This window comes from Lontra canadensis, unplaced genomic scaffold (genome assembly GCF_010015895.1).
Source record: "Lontra canadensis isolate GAN:19392208 unplaced genomic scaffold, GSC_riverotter_1.0 scaffold2, whole genome shotgun sequence".
Lineage (NCBI taxonomy): Eukaryota > Metazoa > Chordata > Mammalia > Carnivora > Mustelidae > Lontra > Lontra canadensis.
The window spans coordinates 13,441,209-13,460,291 of record NW_022630996.1 but is presented as its reverse complement, the minus strand read 5'-3'; the positions used below and the strand labels follow the sequence as shown (position 1 = coordinate 13,460,291).

General features: G+C 55.8%; 1 protein-coding gene across 1 annotated transcript in view; it reads right to left on the bottom strand.

The window, feature by feature from the left end:
* Positions 1-46: 46 nt before the first annotated feature.
* PLXNA4 (plexin A4) overlaps positions 47-19,083 on the bottom strand; it is a 417,569-nt gene continuing 398,532 nt past the window's right edge. The window contains exons 26-32 of the mRNA XM_032869059.1: positions 18,450-18,553; positions 17,819-17,918; positions 16,510-16,700; positions 15,384-15,553; positions 11,531-11,743; positions 4,204-4,354; positions 47-2,411 (exon numbers count right to left, since the gene is read on the bottom strand). Of these exons, the coding sequence (XP_032724950.1) occupies positions 2,316-2,411; positions 4,204-4,354; positions 11,531-11,743; positions 15,384-15,553; positions 16,510-16,700; positions 17,819-17,918; positions 18,450-18,553 (1,025 nt within the window). The 3' untranslated portion in view covers positions 47-2,315. The remainder of the gene's footprint in view (positions 2,412-4,203; positions 4,355-11,530; positions 11,744-15,383; positions 15,554-16,509; positions 16,701-17,818; positions 17,919-18,449; positions 18,554-19,083) is intronic.

Below are 19,083 nucleotides of genomic sequence, written 5' to 3'. Positions count from 1 at the left end.
GCCTCCGCCCCCCACGTGCTTCCTCTCTGGTTGGGGCCGTGGCTTCTCGGTTGGAAATAAACGGGTCAAGGTTAGAAAGCCCGTGCTTCTTCACCTGGCACTTCATTCACCAAAACCTTTGGTTATTTTTCCCCCTCGATGTGTATCTTTTCCCCATTGTCCTCTTTCCGAGGCTAGGCTACTGGTGTTTTGTCCCCATCTGTCCTCTCCTTGATGCCACGTGCTGCTCTGGTGTGGGTCACCTTCCACCTGGCCTAGAGTCGAGTCCAGGCCTCCTGCGGCCACGGAGCACCCTGGTTTCCTGTGAACAGGTGACTCTCCTTCCCCCCACCTGCACTTAGCACAGAAAGCTAGTGTTGACATGTCCTGAAGCTGTAGAATCAATGAACAAGGGAGGAGAAGGGAATCACTAGAGGGTCCCCTCCACAGGACTAAAAATCCTTTTGAGCTCTCTGCCTGCTCCTGGGGCGCACGTGTGTGTGCACACACACACACTCACATGCACATGTGCATGCAAGCTCACACACACACATACTCCTATCCAAAGGGGCCAGGTTCCTAAAAGTATAGGGTGCTCCATGGGCTTTGCTGGAAACAGAGTGGTTCCTTTCCCGTTCCAATTGGGGCTCACTTGGAGAGGATGACAGGGATGGATGTCTGATGCTCAGGGAGCAAAGGCAAGACCGGAACCCACTCTCCCAACCACACCTTGGACGATGCTTCTTCTTGTCTCCCAGAGCCATGGACAATTAGCCACCAGAGTTGCCAGGGCAGAATCCCGCTTAGGGTGGGAAACTGGGCCAGGTGGCAACTAAGGTCCCTTCAGGATTCAGGTTTCCGTGACCTTCCATGAGACCGTCTCTTACCACAGCCCCTGCTCACCCATGTCTGAGCACACATTTGCCTGAAATGAGAGATCCAGAGATGGAAGGACAGGTGGAGAGACAGAGGCTGGGGCCGAGGTCCGCTGTATGTCTCTTCTTACGTTGTCGGCTAGGTCCTTCAGCTTGAGTCCTTGGTCCCTCCCAGACATGGCGAGCTGGGGGCTGAGTGTGACTGGCGTTTTGGTTTGTCTCCGTGGGGCTGGGCTTGAGTGTGGTTCTCTCTGCGATGACTGGGGAGGAGGTGAGGCAAAGGCAGTGACTAAAGAGGCAGCAGATGGTAAAGGAGTCATTGCCAAGGAGGTCTGGAGAGTCCAGTGACAAGGTCATCTGCATAGCAATGGCATAGGGCTCTGCAGGGGGAGAGGGGCTCGGCTGTCCACCCCAGCCTTCTATAGAGTTCTCAGGAGGGGTGCTGGGGATGGAGCCAGTGACGGCGGCCGGAGGTAGGATCTCCTGGATGTACTCTGCATTTTCCACTGACCCTAGATGAGCGCTGACCGAGGAGGATGCCGGAACTTTCTCTAGACAGCATCGAGGATCTGGCAATGGATGAGGCCTAGGACTGTGGACGTGCTTCATTTGCATTTGGGGGTGAGTGGAAAACAACACATTCTGCCTCCAGGGTGGGTGCGACTCTCTTTCCATTTCTCCCCTTCTGTGGGACGTTTCTGCTGCTCAGAGCCAGACTAGAAGGTCAGGAGGGTGTCTGCGGTGGCATGTAACTGCTGTGTCTCCTGTCTGGCTTTCCACAGGCTGGGGAGGGGTTGGAGCAGGCAGGTCCCGAGGAGCACTTGGAAGGACTCCAAGAAGATTGCAGGGGGAAAAGGTGGCTTCTGGATGCCAACCCAACAGGTGAGAGGCGGCTTGAAAAACACCTTCCAACTCCCCTCTCCCAGCCCCCATCCGCCATGTGCAAGAGCTGTGGCCTTTCTTCTCATACTTGCAACGGGACCACACCCTGGTGGGTCCCCTTGGAGATGGAAACGGGGGACAGAAGAGAGCCAGGTGATGTCTTCTCAATGAAGATAATACTGAGCTCATTGCCTCTTCCCTAGACCAAGGTTCGGCCCTGCGTGGGAGGGGGAGGAGCATCCTCTCTCCGTGGCTTGTCCTCCGTCCTTGGGCCCGCTGCTGATGTCTGCGGTCAGCCAGGAAAGAGAGCCCCTCTGTCATCTTCTGGCCGGGTCCCCGTGTGAGCCTGGCCCTCTGGGACTTGCTGAGGGGCGGTGGCCTGGTTCGTTCGCCCTGGCAGAGCCCCAGAGAGAGAAGAGAGGCAGGGAGGAGGGAGAGACAGAAAGAGGCGGAGAGAGACAGCGCTGCTCAGGGGATGCTGCTGACGCCAGTTGGAACTTGCACTTGGTAAAGATGATAATCTAGACTGAGGCACGGCTTGGTGTGTCCCTCCCCCCAGGGGCCCTGGAAGGACGGTTCTCAGCTGTCTAAGCTCATGAGGGTTATGACTTGTTCTAGTTTGTAGGCCAGTTTCTGCTTTCCGCACTGGTCGTCGTGGTCCAGAGGTCCGAGTATCTGTGGAAGGGCAGAGAACGGGGAGGTTACTGGTTTGTGCATCCAGGTCTCTGTTCTTAGGGCGTGCACACACAGGGCGAGTGTGGCCGGGCTGTGGAAGCCACGTGCACACAAAGATGTACACATGAAGCCGCTGGCTCCGCGGGCAGCCTGGCCTACTGGTGGAGAGGCATGGGGGTGCTCAGGTGTGAGGTGCAGCATGTGGGTACCCTGGGGTCGATGTGCACAGGGGTCGCACCCACCTCAGCATGTCTGATTAAATGTGTGCCCTCTGCTGCCCGTGTTTGGCAGCTGGCCGTGGGCAGACACCCCCGTGCAACAATGTGCTGTGCCCCCCGGGGTGAGCAAGCACACAGTCCCGCCTCCACGTGAAGGGTGGCACCCTGGGTCTCTGGGGAATGTGGTCTCACAGATACTAAGAAATTCCACCCCTCCTTCCTACAACGGATTATCTTCCCCCAACAGCTCCCCAAGAGCCCACACTGAGAAAGCCATTTGGCTTCCCTTGCAAGTTAATGAACAAATACCCCTCTGAGAGTTCTAGCTCATGCTTTCCTGGTCATCAGCGTTGATCATGTCTGAGTGATCATCAGTGATCACATCTGCCAGAGCCTTTTCTGAGATCAGATGTTTGGTGGAGGACAATGACAGTGAGGACGTGAGGGAAAAGAGATGAGAATTTGATTCAGACTCTGGCGATGTGGGACTGAGTAACAGACCTACCAGTTTCTAGGTAGGTGACCAGGAAGACCAAGATGGAGTCTCCGACTTCTTCACTGGCCAAGAACCACCAGTTACTGGCACCAACATTTCATGAAGAAGGGACATTTTCAAGGGTAGACGAGTGTCCTTATAGACTAAAGGGCAGTGCTTCCAAGATGAGGCCATTACCCCGTGCTGGCACATTCCATGTCGTCCTTATTCTCTCATGTGGCCACGGACAGGGGAAAACCTGGCCCTGGACCAGCACTGGCCCGCAGGCTGGTGTCTCGGGCCCCCCAACCCCAAGGAAGCCACAGCTGGCTTCCCCTTCACCTGAGGTTTGCAGCATGACGCTGCTGCTGGCCTGCTGGGGCTCCTTCCTTAGCTGGGAGCTCCTAGACTCTCAGTGATGAGTCAGGAGGAGGCAGAGAACCAGAGGCACTGGCTTCGGCTCCTGTTACTACCTTGTACTCAAGGAGAAGAGGTTATGCTGCTGCTCAGACATGGGGAGCCTATGTTCTGAACCCACTTGGGCTTAATCTGCGTGACAAAGAGACCTCTAATAAGCACCTCCCTACTGGCCAGGAAGAAGGCATTGTCTGCCGTGGCCACGACCCCAGGGGAGGCTTTCCACCTGGGAACATGGCAGGTAAATAGATCCCATTCTGCTCTGTTCTGTATCTGTTGCGATCCTCCCCTCCCCGGTCCCCTCTTCTCCCACCCCACCATGCCTTACAGCCTGCCATGGGAGGGGGAAACTGCTTATTTAAAGAGAATTAGATCAGAGAGAGAAAAGGGAAAAAGAGAGGGACAAGCAGGGAAGAAATAAGAATTTGAAAAAGAAAGAAACAGATACTTTCTCTAAATATCTGAGATTAGGGGTTAAGGCGGAATTAACAGACTGGGACACTTCTACAGTCCCTGTTCTACAGAGCACAGCCCCCAAGTCCAAGGTGGCAGGGAGTTTCGCCAGCAGCGGTGGGGGGCTGTCTGGGGTTCATGCCTGGTGCTCTTGTGCACAGAGGCTGCTACAGGCGGGGAGATGTCTTTCTGCAGCCCGTCCTTCCCAACAGGGACCGAGCTGGCTCACCTCCTCGCTGTACTTGCCCACGTAGGAGAAGATCTCCGAGAGCGCGCTCATGGCGTTGAATTCATTCATGTGCATCCGGGACTGCTCCGCCAAGTATGCGTTCATGTCCTGGTCGCTGATGGCCGGCATCTTCCCGATGTCCGAGTAGTACCTGCCAGGGGAGGGAGAGGGGAAGAAAGGAGCTGGAGCCATGCAGAGAGAGTAGAGGAGAGATGGGAGCTCCCAGCACGATGTTTGGGGCCAGTGGATGGCAAGGCATGGTCCCCAGAGGACCACGGGGAGCTCTCTCCCACCCGCGCTTCTGGGGCTGGCCCGGGAGAGCCCTCAGCAGCTCTGGGTACAGGGGACACAGAGGGAAGGGACGTGACACTGATATGGCCAGAGGATGAATGGGGCTGGGAGCAGGAGTATGGAGGAGCTGTCCCCTGCGTCGGCCTTGTTCTCAGCTACCAAAGAGCGTCCAGTCCATCTCTGTCCTTCTGACTCCTCCTCCCGCAAATGCAAATGCTGCCTTCCACAGGGCCCGAAGTCTCTTCCACGCAGTTGCTGTGCCTTGATGCCCTCCCCTCCCTTGGGGTCAGCCGGGAGGAGGGCGGGGCTGGGGCTGCTTGGGGAGAGGCTGGCAGAAGGCAATCAGTCACTGTCACTTGCAGCTGTGCACCGCTGTCAACTGGTTAATTAGATGCCAGCATTTACATTTTTAATTTGTGCAATTTGACATTTTATGCAGCAAACCCCAACTCCTCCGCCAGAGGGGAGCTGCGCAGTTTCCTAATGAGGAACGGAAGGGCCCCGGAGCCCCCAAAGATGGCCATGGACCCCTCCCCATGTGCTGGCTGGCTGTGGGCCATGTGAAAGGGGCCAGGAACCCACCAAAACAGGGGGATGTCAGGGCATTGGGGGGCACCCCAGGAGTCCTGGTCACCCCAGCTCAGCCTGCACTGAATGCCTAGGGCTTCAGAGCTGAGGAAAGCAAGCCTGAGAACCTGGAACAGAGGAGGGAACAGAACCTGGGACGGTCGCCGGGGACGGGGGCTAGGCTGAGGCAAGTGAGGCATCCGGGGCACAGAGTTTTAGGCGAGGCCGTGGCTCCCCTGTGTACGCACAGGTGCCCATGACAGGCCTCTGGAGTTCCCTGAACCCAGGGCTTGATCAGGCGAGGGTAGGGGCATCCTCAGAGACTCACCCCTGGCCCCTTGGCCTTGTGTCACTCCCAGCCCGGGTCCCTCGGGGCACCCACCATGAATGCAGAAGTCCTGTGCTGTCCCCCTGCCTGCCCCCACCCCTGCCCAGGAGTCGGGTGACAGGCCGACACAGGGGGCACTCGTGTGTTACTCCAGCCATCACGCTCAAGGGCCTGCAGTGGAATGACAGCTCAATTTACTGCCAGAGCGTTTCTGCACCGCTGAGGCCGGTGATGGCCGCCCTGCCCTGAGCCGCAGCCTCGCTGTGACTGCGGACCTGTCGTTCCAGAAACCTTCCGAGGGAGGCAGAGGGAAGGAGATGAAATCCCCGCGCTCTGGCAAAGGAAGGGGCCAGTTGGAGGGCCCCTCCTTGACCTCAGAAACCCGGCCCCACACAGACACACTCGCCAGCTGCTTTGTTGAGCTGACTGCATTTTGGCGGGAGGTCTGGGCCCAGCGACAAGAACCTAATGACATGGCCTTTCTCAGAGGAGCCGGGGGGCTCCGATGAAGCCGTCCTGCCCCCAGACTCACCCGGACTTCATCCTTTACATCCTTCCTCCGGGGTGGGGCCATCCGTCCCCCCGGCCTCCTCATGTACAGAGCCCTCCGTTTCCTGTCCTGTGGCATCGTGGCTCCATCGCTTCTTCGGACAAGAGCCCACTCTCTTCCCGGCCCATGGCCCACCCCTCCACACCCTCAGCTTCCTCAGGGTCCTGGGTGATTAAATGACATTCCAGGTATAAATGTTCCAGCGAGAGACTCGACTCATTGGCACTCTTTCTGGAATGCAGTAAATCCCAGTGTTCCATTTTATAGTGGAGACCCGGGGTTGCATGGGTGGCTCCCGACCTCACCCCTCCCAAAGAGATGTGTGCCGTTGTCTCCTCGTGGATCCCACACCTGCCGAGCTAAATGTTCTTATCAGGCTGCATGGTCAGGTCCCATTGGTGGAAACCGCGACCTGTTAACCTCCCTGGCTTCTCCACCGCCAGCGACCAGGCCCGGCGCTACAACGCCCGGGTCCGCAGCTCTCTCCCTACACTCTGTCACCTGTGGGTGGTCAGAGAGACTGACTAGGATGAAAACCCAGGTCCTCACCGACAGGACAGGACTGTCATCAGATGCAAAGACTCCTGCCATTTCCGTCACTTGCTCGTGAAACCCCTCATGGGTATGTGGATGGCCTGTCAGGCTCTTTGCACGTAGTGCCCAGGCTCCTACTGCAGCCTTTATGGTCCCTGGAGTGCAACAGAGCCCCGGTTAGGGACCGCTGTCTCCGTGGATCTAGCAGGTGCCCAGCCCCCTGTCTGTTCAACATGGGTTGTATCTGTGTGTGGTAGACGCCCAGGCCATTTCTCCAAAGAGAATATCTAGAAAGTGTGTTTGTGGGTGAGAAAGGGAGGAAGGGGGTGGGAGTGGAGTGGGGAGAAGGCAGGGCTTCCAACCTTTGCAGCGGAAGAAACGGGTGGCGGCCCACCTGGACGTGCTCTACCTTATTCCAACATCAAGGTCTTGTCCGCATCAGCAGACCAGTCTCTCCACTGCTGCCTCTGTGCCGAGGCCGCTCCACTGGACCAGAGCACATCTGTGGCCACACACTAGTCCATGAACAGATCAACTACACGTCCTCACCTTTGGCAAGTTCGGAACTGAGCCGAGTTGCCAGGGGCAGCTCTATTTCCTGGATGAGGTGGGGCTTGGAGCCTGGCTGACAGTCTGCCTGGTTCTTGACCCCAGCCCTGCCTGGGGCTAGCTGGGCCTGGTCCCCCAGTGGGGCATGCTGAACCTGCTTTGACCTCTCCTCACTCCCCTTCAGGGCTGTGCCCCCCGCCCCTGGCCTTGCAGCACCCCTTGAGCCTGATAATGACCTCACTCTGGATCCCCTGGCTGATGGGCAATCGCTTCCTTCTTGACTCCCACTGGGCTGGCCTTTGCGCTGGGCTCTGCCATGGAGAAGGCTTATTGATTGTGAAGAATGCAATTATGTCCCATTAATGAACTTCACACAAGTGTTCTTATCAGTGGGCTGTGCAGCGAGGAAGGGAAAGGTCAGCCCAGGCTTCTGTACTTGAACTTCCTTCCATGGGATTTCTGCCTGCAGGTGAGCCCCTTCAGAAGGGACTGGTGCTCTGAAGGTCCCCCAAGACCTGCCTCTAGCTGGCCGGCTAAGGCCACGCCTGCTGAGGAGGGCTGGGTCCTGCCACTGGCCCTCCCTAGCATTCCTTGCTGACTTTGCTCCTACCGGATGGGATGCCAGTACCCACGTGGTCCCTGGGGAGCCGCTGTAAAGGCAGGGCCCCAGATGCTGACTTTCCCGCTGTCGACCAGTCTGTAGCCATCTAGGTTTGTGGGCTTTTGGGGGACGGGCCCGGTGTGTGATGGCGGGCGTCTCATCGCTGCCGTCACGATGGCTCTAGTGATCGCAGAAGTGGTCTCCAATGCCCTGAACTCTTAGAAGAAGAGAGTTTTGTCATCCCTTCAAACGCCTCAAGGATGAAGGTGTACACATGAAAAATGCTTAGAGCCTGATGTTCTGATGTACAGACGCTTGGCTCGCAAGGCCCTACACCGAAGTCTCTTCCTCTGAGAACCATTCCGTGACCTCTCCGGGCCCAGCGGAACCAGGATCTCACTCCCGGAGCCTCCCTATTACAGCTCATGGGGTTGTGGAGCACCTGTCCGCGTGGAGACCCACGTGTCTTCCTTGACCACGAGAGCCACAAGGGAAAGATCAAGTGTGATGTATCCTGAGGGTCCCATACACTCCTGATGGAGACCGTAAATGTTTGACCCACGGATTGATGAATAAGTTAATGAAATGTCTATACTTCACCTCCACTATTGCTCCCAGGGCGAGCTGTCACAGTTTTATATTTTGAATGGATGGCTTCCTTAGGGGGCATTTTTAAATATTCAAGATTCTTAACCTTTCTCATGCTGTGATACATGATAGATGATATCCAAATGTGTGGCACACCCGTGTCCAGTTCCAAGCGGGCCAGCAGTGGTGTCACCCCACTCATTCCTACCCGGGTGCACCTGCACTTGAGCGCAGGTGAGAGTGGCTAATGCTGTGAGAGGAATGACCTTGATGCTCTTCCAACTTAAAACGAGAGGAAATCACCACCTAACATCATTTTACTGCTCTTGTTAAAGAAACAGAAAGGATGACTGCTCAGGACACACTGTTCATGGCGACAACACCGGTGAGTTCTGCTAAGATGAGTGTAGTGGTTGTTTGAACCAAGAGATCCTTCTCCCCTTCTCTAGAGGTGGCCATAAGCAAAACCCTGAGTACTTTGATGGAGGCAGCAGAGACTGGGAGTCTCCAGTGGGGCCACGGACCATTAACACTGCAAGGTATTTGGAGACAAGGATGGGAGAGGAGGAAGAAATGGATGGGAGGACGGAATTGGGGGAGAATGGGCAGATGAAGAAGTTCTAGGAGCTACAAGCCAGCATAGGTATGATGGAATGATCTAGGTTGTTCAACCAACAGAGTCAGTGAAGCCTCCGGAATCCACATGCTTCCTACCTGCTCTGTAGGGAAGACCAGCCGGGATAAACCCTGCTTCTTAGCTGGGATGGGACAGAAGGCCCTCCTCAAATGTGTGCAGGGTGCCGTCTATCGCAGCGGGTCACTAAGTCTGAGTCCTAGGTGGGCTGTCTGCAGGCTCAGGCAGTGACATCACAAGTGGGTGAGCCCTGGCCCCAAGGCGTTGGGTTCTACCATCATTCTTCTGGACTGCAGGCTGCCACTGCTCTGGCTAGGCTGAGGGGGGAGACCGGGCTCTCTGTGGGCCACGAGCGAGTTCTGTGCGTCTAGGCTTCACCTTCCAGCAAGCAGACAAGCTCGGATGCCAGGATCCTCGGGCAGTGACCATGAAATCAGTCCATCCATCATCAAACGGAGAAGCATTCTAGACTTGATCTCCAGACCTGTTCACACTGTCTCCTAATCCCTCTGTCTCTGTACCTCATCCCAGAACGAGAGGAGCAGGGTTTGGGTGGGATCTCAAGCTAGTGAAAGATGACTGTTCCGAGAGTGCCACTGGTTGCTAAGAAACTAGCGGGATAAGAAATGGAAACCATCGAGCCACTCCTAAAAATAACCCCATGGACCAGGGTTCCTCCTGACCTGTAGCAGCTGCATGGCACAGATTTCATTTAGCGCCAAGCAGCAGGAAGGCCATTAGCCCTGCGCATGCGTCCTTCTCGTCCCTGACTCGCGAACTGTGTTCTGGGGAGAGCCCTCTCTGCAGATGTCTCGGCACTGCCCTCAGCCCCCCACATCCCTGCTTCCTTGCTCCCTGCCTGAGGTCCCAGAGCGGTGCTGTCACACCAGTGCCCAGGTCCCCCAGCCCAGCTGCCGCCTTCTTCCTCTCTTTGCTGAAGAGCTGGGGACCACGGCTTATTTCCTGCAGCTCTACTGTCAGAAGAATGAGCCAACATCTATCTATGTGAGGGAGGTGAGAGCCTCTCCTTGAGGCTCACACATAATCTGAAACAAGGACAAGAGAGCTCCCTCTCTGTTGGCCGGCAGGGATGCCCACCACATGCGTCAGCAGGGAGGGGTGGGGAGGAGCTCAAAGAACAAGGTAGGGAGGAAGAACAAAATGCAGTCCCTTTTAGCAGAGCTATGTTACTGAGGTGGCCGGGACTCCACGCCCTTTCAGTTACTCCCTCCTTACAAGAGAAGGCAGTTTTCAAGTATGAAGATGGAGATAGTCTCTTTGCCATGAGTGAAATGATACTTCTCATTTTGTCTCCAGTAACTAAGTCCAGAATGATTTCTGGTATCCTTTACTCTTAAGAAAGGCACCAAATCTGAGCTTTGCTCCAGATTTTTTATTTTTAAGCCACATGGTATAAAGAGAAAGGGAGGGGCGCCTGGGTGGCTCCGGGGGTTAAAGCCTCTGCCTTCAGCTCAGGTCATGATCCCATGGTCCTGGGATCGAGCCCCACATTGGGCTCTCTGCTCGCCGGGGGGCCTGCTTCCTCCTCTCTCTCTGCCTGCCTCTCTGCCTACCTGTGATCTCTGTCAAATAAATAAAATCTTTAAAAAATAAAAAAAAAGAGAAAGGGACTTTAAAATCAGGACTACCATGTGGAGTTGTACAAGTTGTTCACTGCACAAAGGTGCTTGGGCTGACAAGCAGACCATCACTCAACAAACCATGCACCCTGTCCTGGGGTTACATCCTCCAGCAGGACAGGGCACTCTCCCTAATTCACACAGGGGCACCGTATAGGTTACCCAAAAAGTATCATAAATAGCAGAAAAATGATGTGGGAGTCCGTTGAGTGTGGGAGTCAACTCTCATTTTGGCCAATGAAGTCATCTTGGGCTGATTACTTAGTTATTCTGAATGTATATTTCTTCACTCTCTTGGGCAGAAAATGAGGTTATAATCCTGTCCTCTTATATCCCAGAGCTACTGGCATGAATAAATAAAGCTTTGGCTGGTTGCCTAGCTCAGGTGCTTGGTATGTAGTGCTGATTGGCCCAGACAAACCATTGATGTTCTTTACCAGGAGTTCACTGTGCATGAAGATGGGCTTCCCAGCTCCCCAAGACGGGCCCTCAAGTCACAGGACATTGCATGAGACAACGATCAGATCAGGGCTACAAGGCTGAGAAAGCACGTCAAGAGCTCATCTTGGTGGAGTCGAGGACTGGGGCGGTGAGAAGTGTCAAGAGTGACAATGACATCCCTGCCGGGCATAGGGAGACTTGCCGGATGGACAGGGGCAGATGGGTAGAAGACTCCAGAATTTCTGTGCCAGATGTCATTTAGTCCCTCGAAGGTTGGTTGGTTTTGTTTTGTTCAGGTGGGGATTAGAGCCGGAGCTGTATTTCCTTCCTGGGCTGGAAGGCATTTCAGCCACTCAAGATCTGGGGCCCTCCATGCAGGGAAGCATAGCCCAGTGGCAACCTCGGGCCAGGATCCCTGGGGTCTTGTTCAAAGGACAGTACCACTGGGCCCGTGGGGGTGTGGGCATCACAACCACAGGATCAGGGGTTGTGAGTGACCCGTCTGTAGCACCAGCCCATTCTGGAGGGGATGGAACCCCGCATCAAGGGCAGTAGTTTTGCTGCATCAAGGGGCCCTACCTTGGCTCCCAGGCCCAGCACTCACCTCTCTACCCAGTTTTTGTAGCTGGGGATGTCCTTGGCGTAGAGCAGCTTGTTGGAGGGGGAGTCCTTGCCCAGCCGGTGCTCAGATGTGGAGCAGGAGTCCATGAAGGTCTGGGCCACCACGGAGAGGCAGGCGTCCGTGATGCTGTTCTTATGGATGTCGAACACGAACTGCGGGTTCTTGATCATGTTCACCCAAAACCGCAGGGGCAGGCTGTGCGGAGGGAAGAGGCAGACGGTCAGAGAACCTAGGGCGGGGGGCTGTGGTGTAGCCCGGAGAGTTCTCTGGAAAAAGAGAAAAGGCTGGAAACCCGCCGTTCTTAAGCAAAGCCTGTGCTTCTGACTTACCTGACAGGAAGCCGAGGATCAGCAAGGCTGAATAATCTGTCCACAGCTAGAATGCTGATGGCCCCGGAGAGGGCTTGATGCCCAGCCTGCCCTGTGGCCCTGTAGCCTTCCCTGGTAGCCCAGGGCTGGGGGCTCAGAGGTGGCCAGGATGGAATTTCTGACTCTAGTCTACTGTCTGCCCCCTATGCTGGACACAAGGCCTCTCCAGGTGGCAGACTGTAAAGAATAACCTGGAATATAGGCTTCATGTCTTATTCTCCACTGTCCACTGTATGACTTGGAAGAAGGCACGTTGGTTCTCCCTTCCTGGGAGTATCAGCTTGATCCCACATGGTGCAGGCCCTGGGCTGGGCTCTTTAAGTGTAGCTAACTGATTCCTCCTCTCGGAGCTGGCATTCACAGAAACCCACATTCACAGCCCTTCAGCCGCTCCCTCGTGTCCATCCTCCCCCTGCCCTCTTTCTTGCACTTAGCACCTACTGCATACCCAGAGCTAGGCTGGCACCTGGAGATATAGTGTGACTAAGGCACATCCCTCTTCCCCCAAGAAGCCTGCATTCTGGTGGGTTCGTGGGCATCAGACATGTCATCAAGTGCTCTGAGAACTGTCAGTGCTAGAACCCAGGGACACACAGGGTCTGATGTGGGACATAGGGAGGTGTCATCCAGTCTACTTAGAGAGAAGCATCCAGAAAGTCTTTGCAGAGGGAAAGACACTTGATAGTCTAAATTTTAGAGAAGCACAGGTGTTCCTGAGCTGGAGGAAGCCTGGAGAGGAATCAGCTGAAGCAAGACAAAGAGGGGAAAAACCATGCAGTGTGACCTGGTAACAGCAAGTCACTGTCCGTGTTGCCAGAAAGGGTCCCGGGGCATCGGGAGCAGGCCGCCCACCTGCTGCCTTCAGCCGCCCTCTGCTGGCTCTCCTGTTCCAGGGCTTCCATGCAGCCCCCCAAGATGCAGGTTAGGAAGCAGGACAGCACCAAGCAAAGGCTTGCCTCTTTCCCTCCCTCTGCCCCTACCTGCTCACCACCTGCCTTTTGCCCTGAGTTTCAGTGTTTTGGCTGCTGTCCTCACTGCTGGGAGTAGTTACAGTGCTCCTGTGTGTTTGGCTTTTCTCTTAGAACTTGAACTCTTTGAACTACTTTCTTCAATATGGCGAGCACGATGTTTCTATCTATCATCTCCTCCAGCGGCCATGACAAATGCTAAGAGACACAAAGACCGCCTATTCAAGACTGCACATCAATCAACAAGTGTTCCCTTCCCACAAAGTGTGTGGTGTGGGGCTCGGCAGGCGGTGCTGAGCGCTAACCGCGTTAAGTGGCGCTCGTCTCAGCCTGGGAAATAGGGAATAGGAAATACAGGGATAGCACGGAAAATGGCGACACGCGGTGAAGGACAAGGTCCTTGTAGGTGCCTGGGGAGACCACGACAGCTAGGGTCAGAGCTCTGGATCAAGGGCTGTCACACCTGCCCACGCCTTCCTGTTTCTGGAAGTCTCACTCAGAAGAGGGACACGGGGGTGTCTCTGTCCAACACGCTGTTGTTTCTCCCAACACTCTCCTTGCTTCAGGCGGCTGTGCTGACAGGCAAATCAAACAGGGAAGCCAGGGCACCACACCGAGGCTCCTGCCTAATGAAATATTAGCATATTATTAACATTAGTGGTGGCACTAATCTCTGGTTGATTGCAGCCACTCAGGCTAAATGAGCAGGAGGTTTATTTCAAAGAGAAGAGGTAGGGGGATTGTCGAGGAAGGGGGGCAGGGGGGGAAAAGGTGAGTTACAACTTCGGCTGGGAAAAAAGAAGTCATTGTTTTTCACCCGGGGAAAGGAACTCTAAGTCCGCATGCGGATGTCCCAATTCCTGGAGGAACTGCTTCTCGCCCAGGGAAGCGAGCAGGGTCGGGGGCGTACGTCCTTTGGAGCAAGAACTGGAGCCTGCTGCTGGCTCTGGTCCTGGCCTGGAGTTCCTGGTGAGGACAGCAGGGTACTGGGGAGAGCCGGTGCGAAGGGAAGGCCGGCCCCACGCCAAAGGCATTATGGCAGCCTTGGAGGTGGCCTTACCCCAGCAGGAGGTATGGGCTGAAACCAAATGGCTTAGACACCATCTCAGGGAGGTCCGCTTGCACTGCCCTAGGAGGGTGGATAGGGGTGTTTGGGAAATACTGCCTCTCCCCAGCAGGAGGACCAAGAGCCAGGCGGGGCGGAGCACGTCATGTGTGCTGAAGGCTGCTGACATTCAGATGAGGGGGTCAGTAAGGCAGGCTCCCTGCCAGAGGGAAGCAGATTGGGTAGGCCAGCAACACGGCCCTCGGAACAGCTCGGAAGGGTCAGGGTCGAAGGATGGGCAGAATTCAATGCAGTCTGAGCCAGAGGCGGGCACGGAGACACACCAGGCCTGGCAGGCCCTTCCCAAGGGAAGAGGCTCCGCTGCGCGCTCCCACACTGAATGAGGAATCCAGATTCTCAGAGTCTGTTTCGAAAAGGTTGCAAGAACTCTACAGTGGAAGATCCTCTCTCACCCGAAATTAATGTGGGAGTAAACCCAACTCCTTAGTGCGCGGTCCAAACTTCTGTTCCTGCCTGCCGGCTTTTCCAATTTCGGCAGAGACAGCACTAATCTTCAGGTGAAAGAGATGAGAAGCCAGAGCAGATGACATGAAACAAGGCTGTAGCGCCACTTCTGACTTCTCCTGTCATCTGTCTGGTCTGGGGCCACGGGCTGGCTGTCGGCACACCTGGTTGTGCCCCCGGTGCCGGCCCCTCCCAGCAGTCCAGAGCTGCTGGTTGGGATGCCTTGGAAGAATGTTCTAGGGAACGACGACCTGGGATGGGGCTGTTTAAAAAGCTACAGGGGGGCGATTCTGGAATGGATGGGACTAGATATAAGCCGGCCTTGCCGGAGGTAGAGCCCTCAAGTAGAGACCACCTTGGCCTGGCCTCGTCATCAATATTTACTGAGCCACGGCTTTGTTCAAGGTTCCATGCCAAGTGCTGAATACTGATGTCTAAGCTTGCAGCTGCAGACGGAAACCCAGAGCATGCACTGTGAAGGGAGAGGGGCGTAGGGGTTACAGAGACATGGACCACAGTGGAGACCCCTAGAGTGTCAGGACTCAGAGAACCCGGCTGTCTTGCTGTCTCAGAGATGGCCAGAGCACAGACGGGCAGGTCTCTTCCCTACAGGGAGTTTGGAAGAAGAGTCTGGCTTCTCGAATAGAACAGAAATACCTTTTGTTCACCTAGATGACTGCATGACAGTCACTGTTAGGTGCTGCCTTTTAGGGTCGGTTGCCCTCACGGATCTTCTCCCATTGCACTGGCCTCCCTGTCCAACCAGCTCCCTGCCTGTCCGTCATCCACTGAGGCCGGGGGCCAGGCCCGATAGGTCAGCACGCTCAGCGTCGGGAGAGGTGAGGCCGGAGGTGAGTGCTAAGACAGGAGAGGGTGGGGAGGCTCGGAGCCCACTCTGAGGGGGGCAGGGGGGCCACGGCTGCACTCACCAGTTGCTCTTCCAGGTGTGGCGGACATGGGGGTCATGAATGCCATGCTTGTCGGCTTGCTCGTCCAGGAAGTCGAACATGTACTTGATGGCCAGGGGCAGGGCGGAGCCCCGGTGTGCTGTGCTGAAGATGGTCTCAAAGAGGTCATCCACGAACTTCTGCAGGGTGCCCTGCACGTGGAGGGGAAGGGGTTCAGACACAGCTCTGCCCAGGGAGCTCTGGGGCTGGGTTGTGAAATCTGCCCAGTGGACGGGGTGGAGGGGAAGGGAGGACGGCGTGCAGCCTGGCCTGCCCAGGGGGACATATGGTGAGCTCTCGCTGTATACCCCCACCGGCTTCCTCTGTGTCTAAGAGCTTGAACTCTCCCCTGCACGTGCAAAACAGACAGAAGGCTGATGATTGGACCTAAGGACACCTTCATCCGCCAACGCGGATGGGTTAAACGCAGGTAGGTTTAATGCCCTTCAGTGGTATTACTGTAGCCCCTTTCACGCAAGCTAATGAACAACTCACTGGGTCACGGCAGACAAACGCGGTCTGCCGGTCTGGTTGAGGCATTCCTCACTGGCTAGTGACACACACTCTCTTGGCTTTGCCTAGAGCAGGGCAGAGGCCAGCTGCACGACTGAAAGGCTAACCATAGGCACACCGTGACCCCAGAAGCAGGATTGGAAATACAGCCCTGAAAGTCACCGATGGAGCCCCCATGTCCCTCTCTAGGGGTGGTATATGACACCTGTGAGAAGGAGTCATTCTCTTGTGGGGCATGGCCCAAGAGCATGGACAGATGTGACTAGTGTCTCTATATCTGAGAACGGGCACAGAGAAGATGAACACAAAGCTTTAGCCTTCATCCCAGCAGTCATGCCTGGGTGGGGTCTGCTGGGGCACTGGAGGGCATTAAACCAAACCATATTGTTGGCAGAGGAAGTCCTCCTTAAGTCCAGTCATCAGCACGGTTGAGGAGGGTTCTGAGGTTCTGTGCTGGCAGAGTCCCGGGGCGGAGTGGGTAACAGAGGGGTCCTAGCACAAATGCTAGGTACCTGCCAGCTCTGACCCTTCTGTGCAATAATGAGGTTTTCCCCCCTTCACCACGCGTGCCCCAGCCCTGTGTGAAGTCCCCTACCTTTGTGGCCAGGAGACGTGTCAGATAGATCTCAGACACCATCTTGCTCCCCCGGTCACCCTCCTTCTGGTCCCCATGCTCGTGGTTCTTCACCAGATGCCACATCTTCACTCCGCTCTCCAGGTCGGGGGTGATCATGGGTGTGCGCGAGCGGAGGCTGTCGGGGCTGCCCGTGTGCCGCATCATGTTTTCTGCCAATGCAGTGACCCCGCGCGTGTGAGGCTGTCCTGTCACCCACAGTACGCCATCCCCCAGGCCCCCTTGCAGCCATGGCCAGGGCTGTGTGATCCTTCCTGCAAGGGCCTGGTGCCTTGCAAGCAACCATTCCCTGGAACTGGGATGCTTTCCCCGCCACATCCAGGAAGTCCTCCAGGGATACCTCACCCATACGGATTCCTCGCGCTCCTGTACTTGCATTTCCCCAGCCCTTAATTACTCAATTTCTAAGAAAAGAAGCTTGTCTATTGTTACACTGTTCCTTGTGAGAGCTCTGAGGTGACGTCTCAGGATGTGTTCCATGTGGCCAGTTAAGGAGGAACGTTAAGAGCGGGCAGCCCATTCCCTTCGTGACTGTTAACCAGCTGAGTAATCGCCTGTCACCTGCCTCTCGGCATCCTGTGTCTGGCCGGGGCCAGTCCTTCCCACGGGCTTGCCGATGCGTGGGTGTGGTAGGGTAGGGGTGGAGCAGGAAAGAGGAAGGTCCTACTGTGTGTAGGCACTGCTGGGTCTTCTACTTATTTTTCATCCTGATCCCGTGAAGTCAGTAACTTTTTCATTCCCAGTCTTGCTGGGCAGACCAGGCCTTACAGTGATCAGGCAGCTGGGCCCAGAGCACACAGGTGGAGGCAGAATGGGGCTGCACTGGGGGTTCCCAATCCGCCTCCAGCACCCTCTCCCCCACCCGCTGCAGAGCCACAGACCTGGGTCTGCACCTTTCCTCAACTGCCTCCTAACAGTGTGACCTTTACACGTTGCTTAGCTTCTGGGTGTCTGAGTTATAATTTGCTGATCTGCATAATAGGGGGAAATAATAATTATTTAATTCACTGATTGTTATGAACATGACGTGCAATAATGAATATCACAAAAGTGAAAGCACTGTGTAGACTGTAAGGTGCTTGTGAAGGTTAGATTTTCTTCCTGTTTTCAAGGATGAAGGTCCCGTTTCCACATCAGAGTTCCAGAATGGGCAACAGCCTGCCTGCCTCCCATCCAAGTCTCCGAAGCCTTTCAGCCGTGCTGCTCTTATGACCATCACCACGACAGGCTCGGGCATCCTCTCTGCCCCGGGATGATTCGGAGAACTCACCGTATTTACTCGCCGAGGTCCTGGAGACGGTGGAGTTGTTCACTGCATTGTAGGCTGTCACCTGTTTGGACACTAAAGCCACCACAGAACCATCCGGCACCTGCAGGAAGAAGGCTTCTAAGAGCCTGGGCGCAGAGACTCTGCCACCTCAGGAAATAAGGACAATCAGAATTCACTTGGGCTTCAGGGCAGTCAGTGCTCACAGAGGACCGGGGGACTTCGGAGGCTGTCGACTTGGCTTTGATGCCACGACAGACCTGAACACTGAGTAGGGACCTGTGCCACAGGTCCCTCTTGGAGCAGCTCTGGCAAGAGCTCACCAGCACCCTTCTTCCCGATACTTGCCTGGTAGGGTGCCCGGCCTCACGCCCCAGGGAACATCCAAGAAAGGGCCTTTTCTCGGGGACTTGCCCAGATTGGGCTGGAAGTACGCATGTTGGGATCCTGTCTCCAGAGAGGTCAGGGTTCCCTGGCTGGGGGACATCAGGTTTCCCTGGGTCACTAAGGGATCAGAAGTGCTGGCCAAGAGGTGGACGGGCAGCTTGGTGTCCAGCCTCTGGGGGAGCCTGTTATTGAAGGCCTGAGACTTGGAGGGCTAGCGAGCCCTGCCCCTCCAGCACGGTCCCCGAACCTGGTAATGGGCCAGGGTGTTCAATCTCTTCCAGTCATTCTCAATTTTGGTGGTGATGTCTTCATCCTGCAGGATCATCCTTGCCCCGCTTCCTTGTCGCCACTCTGCAGGGAGAGAGAGCAGTTGCATTTCAGGGAGGCCCTGGGGCCCCTCTTGCAGGGATCCCGAGAGCCCCCGTGTGGGTAGCTGCCCTCTGCCATCTGGAGCGTGCATCTAAGGACAGACAGGTGCTAGCAGACGCTCCCTGAGGAGCAGGGACAGGCTCTCAGTGTAGAGGGGCCCTGAGTCAGCTCTGGTCCTCATCCCAACAGACTATGGGACACAGGCGGGACAACACCATCTGTTCCTGTGAGTGGCCACATCGCAAGTAGATGCTTAGTAAGTACTGGCTGAGTGGATAGGGCAGGTCAAAGCACTTAAGAAAGCGCTACGCAAACATAAGGCGGCATGATCAGCACCACAGGCTCGCTGGCTTGGTTGCAAGGTCTTGGAGCAAATGAGATCAAGCCTGCAGGCTGAGGCTCTGTGCACCCTGGTCCAGTTCTGGGGGCACGTCCTGCCCCTGAAAGCTGGCAGGTTGGTCACCCTCGGCAGGGAGGCTGGGTGACCGTGTGTAGAGAGGTCCGCAAAACCT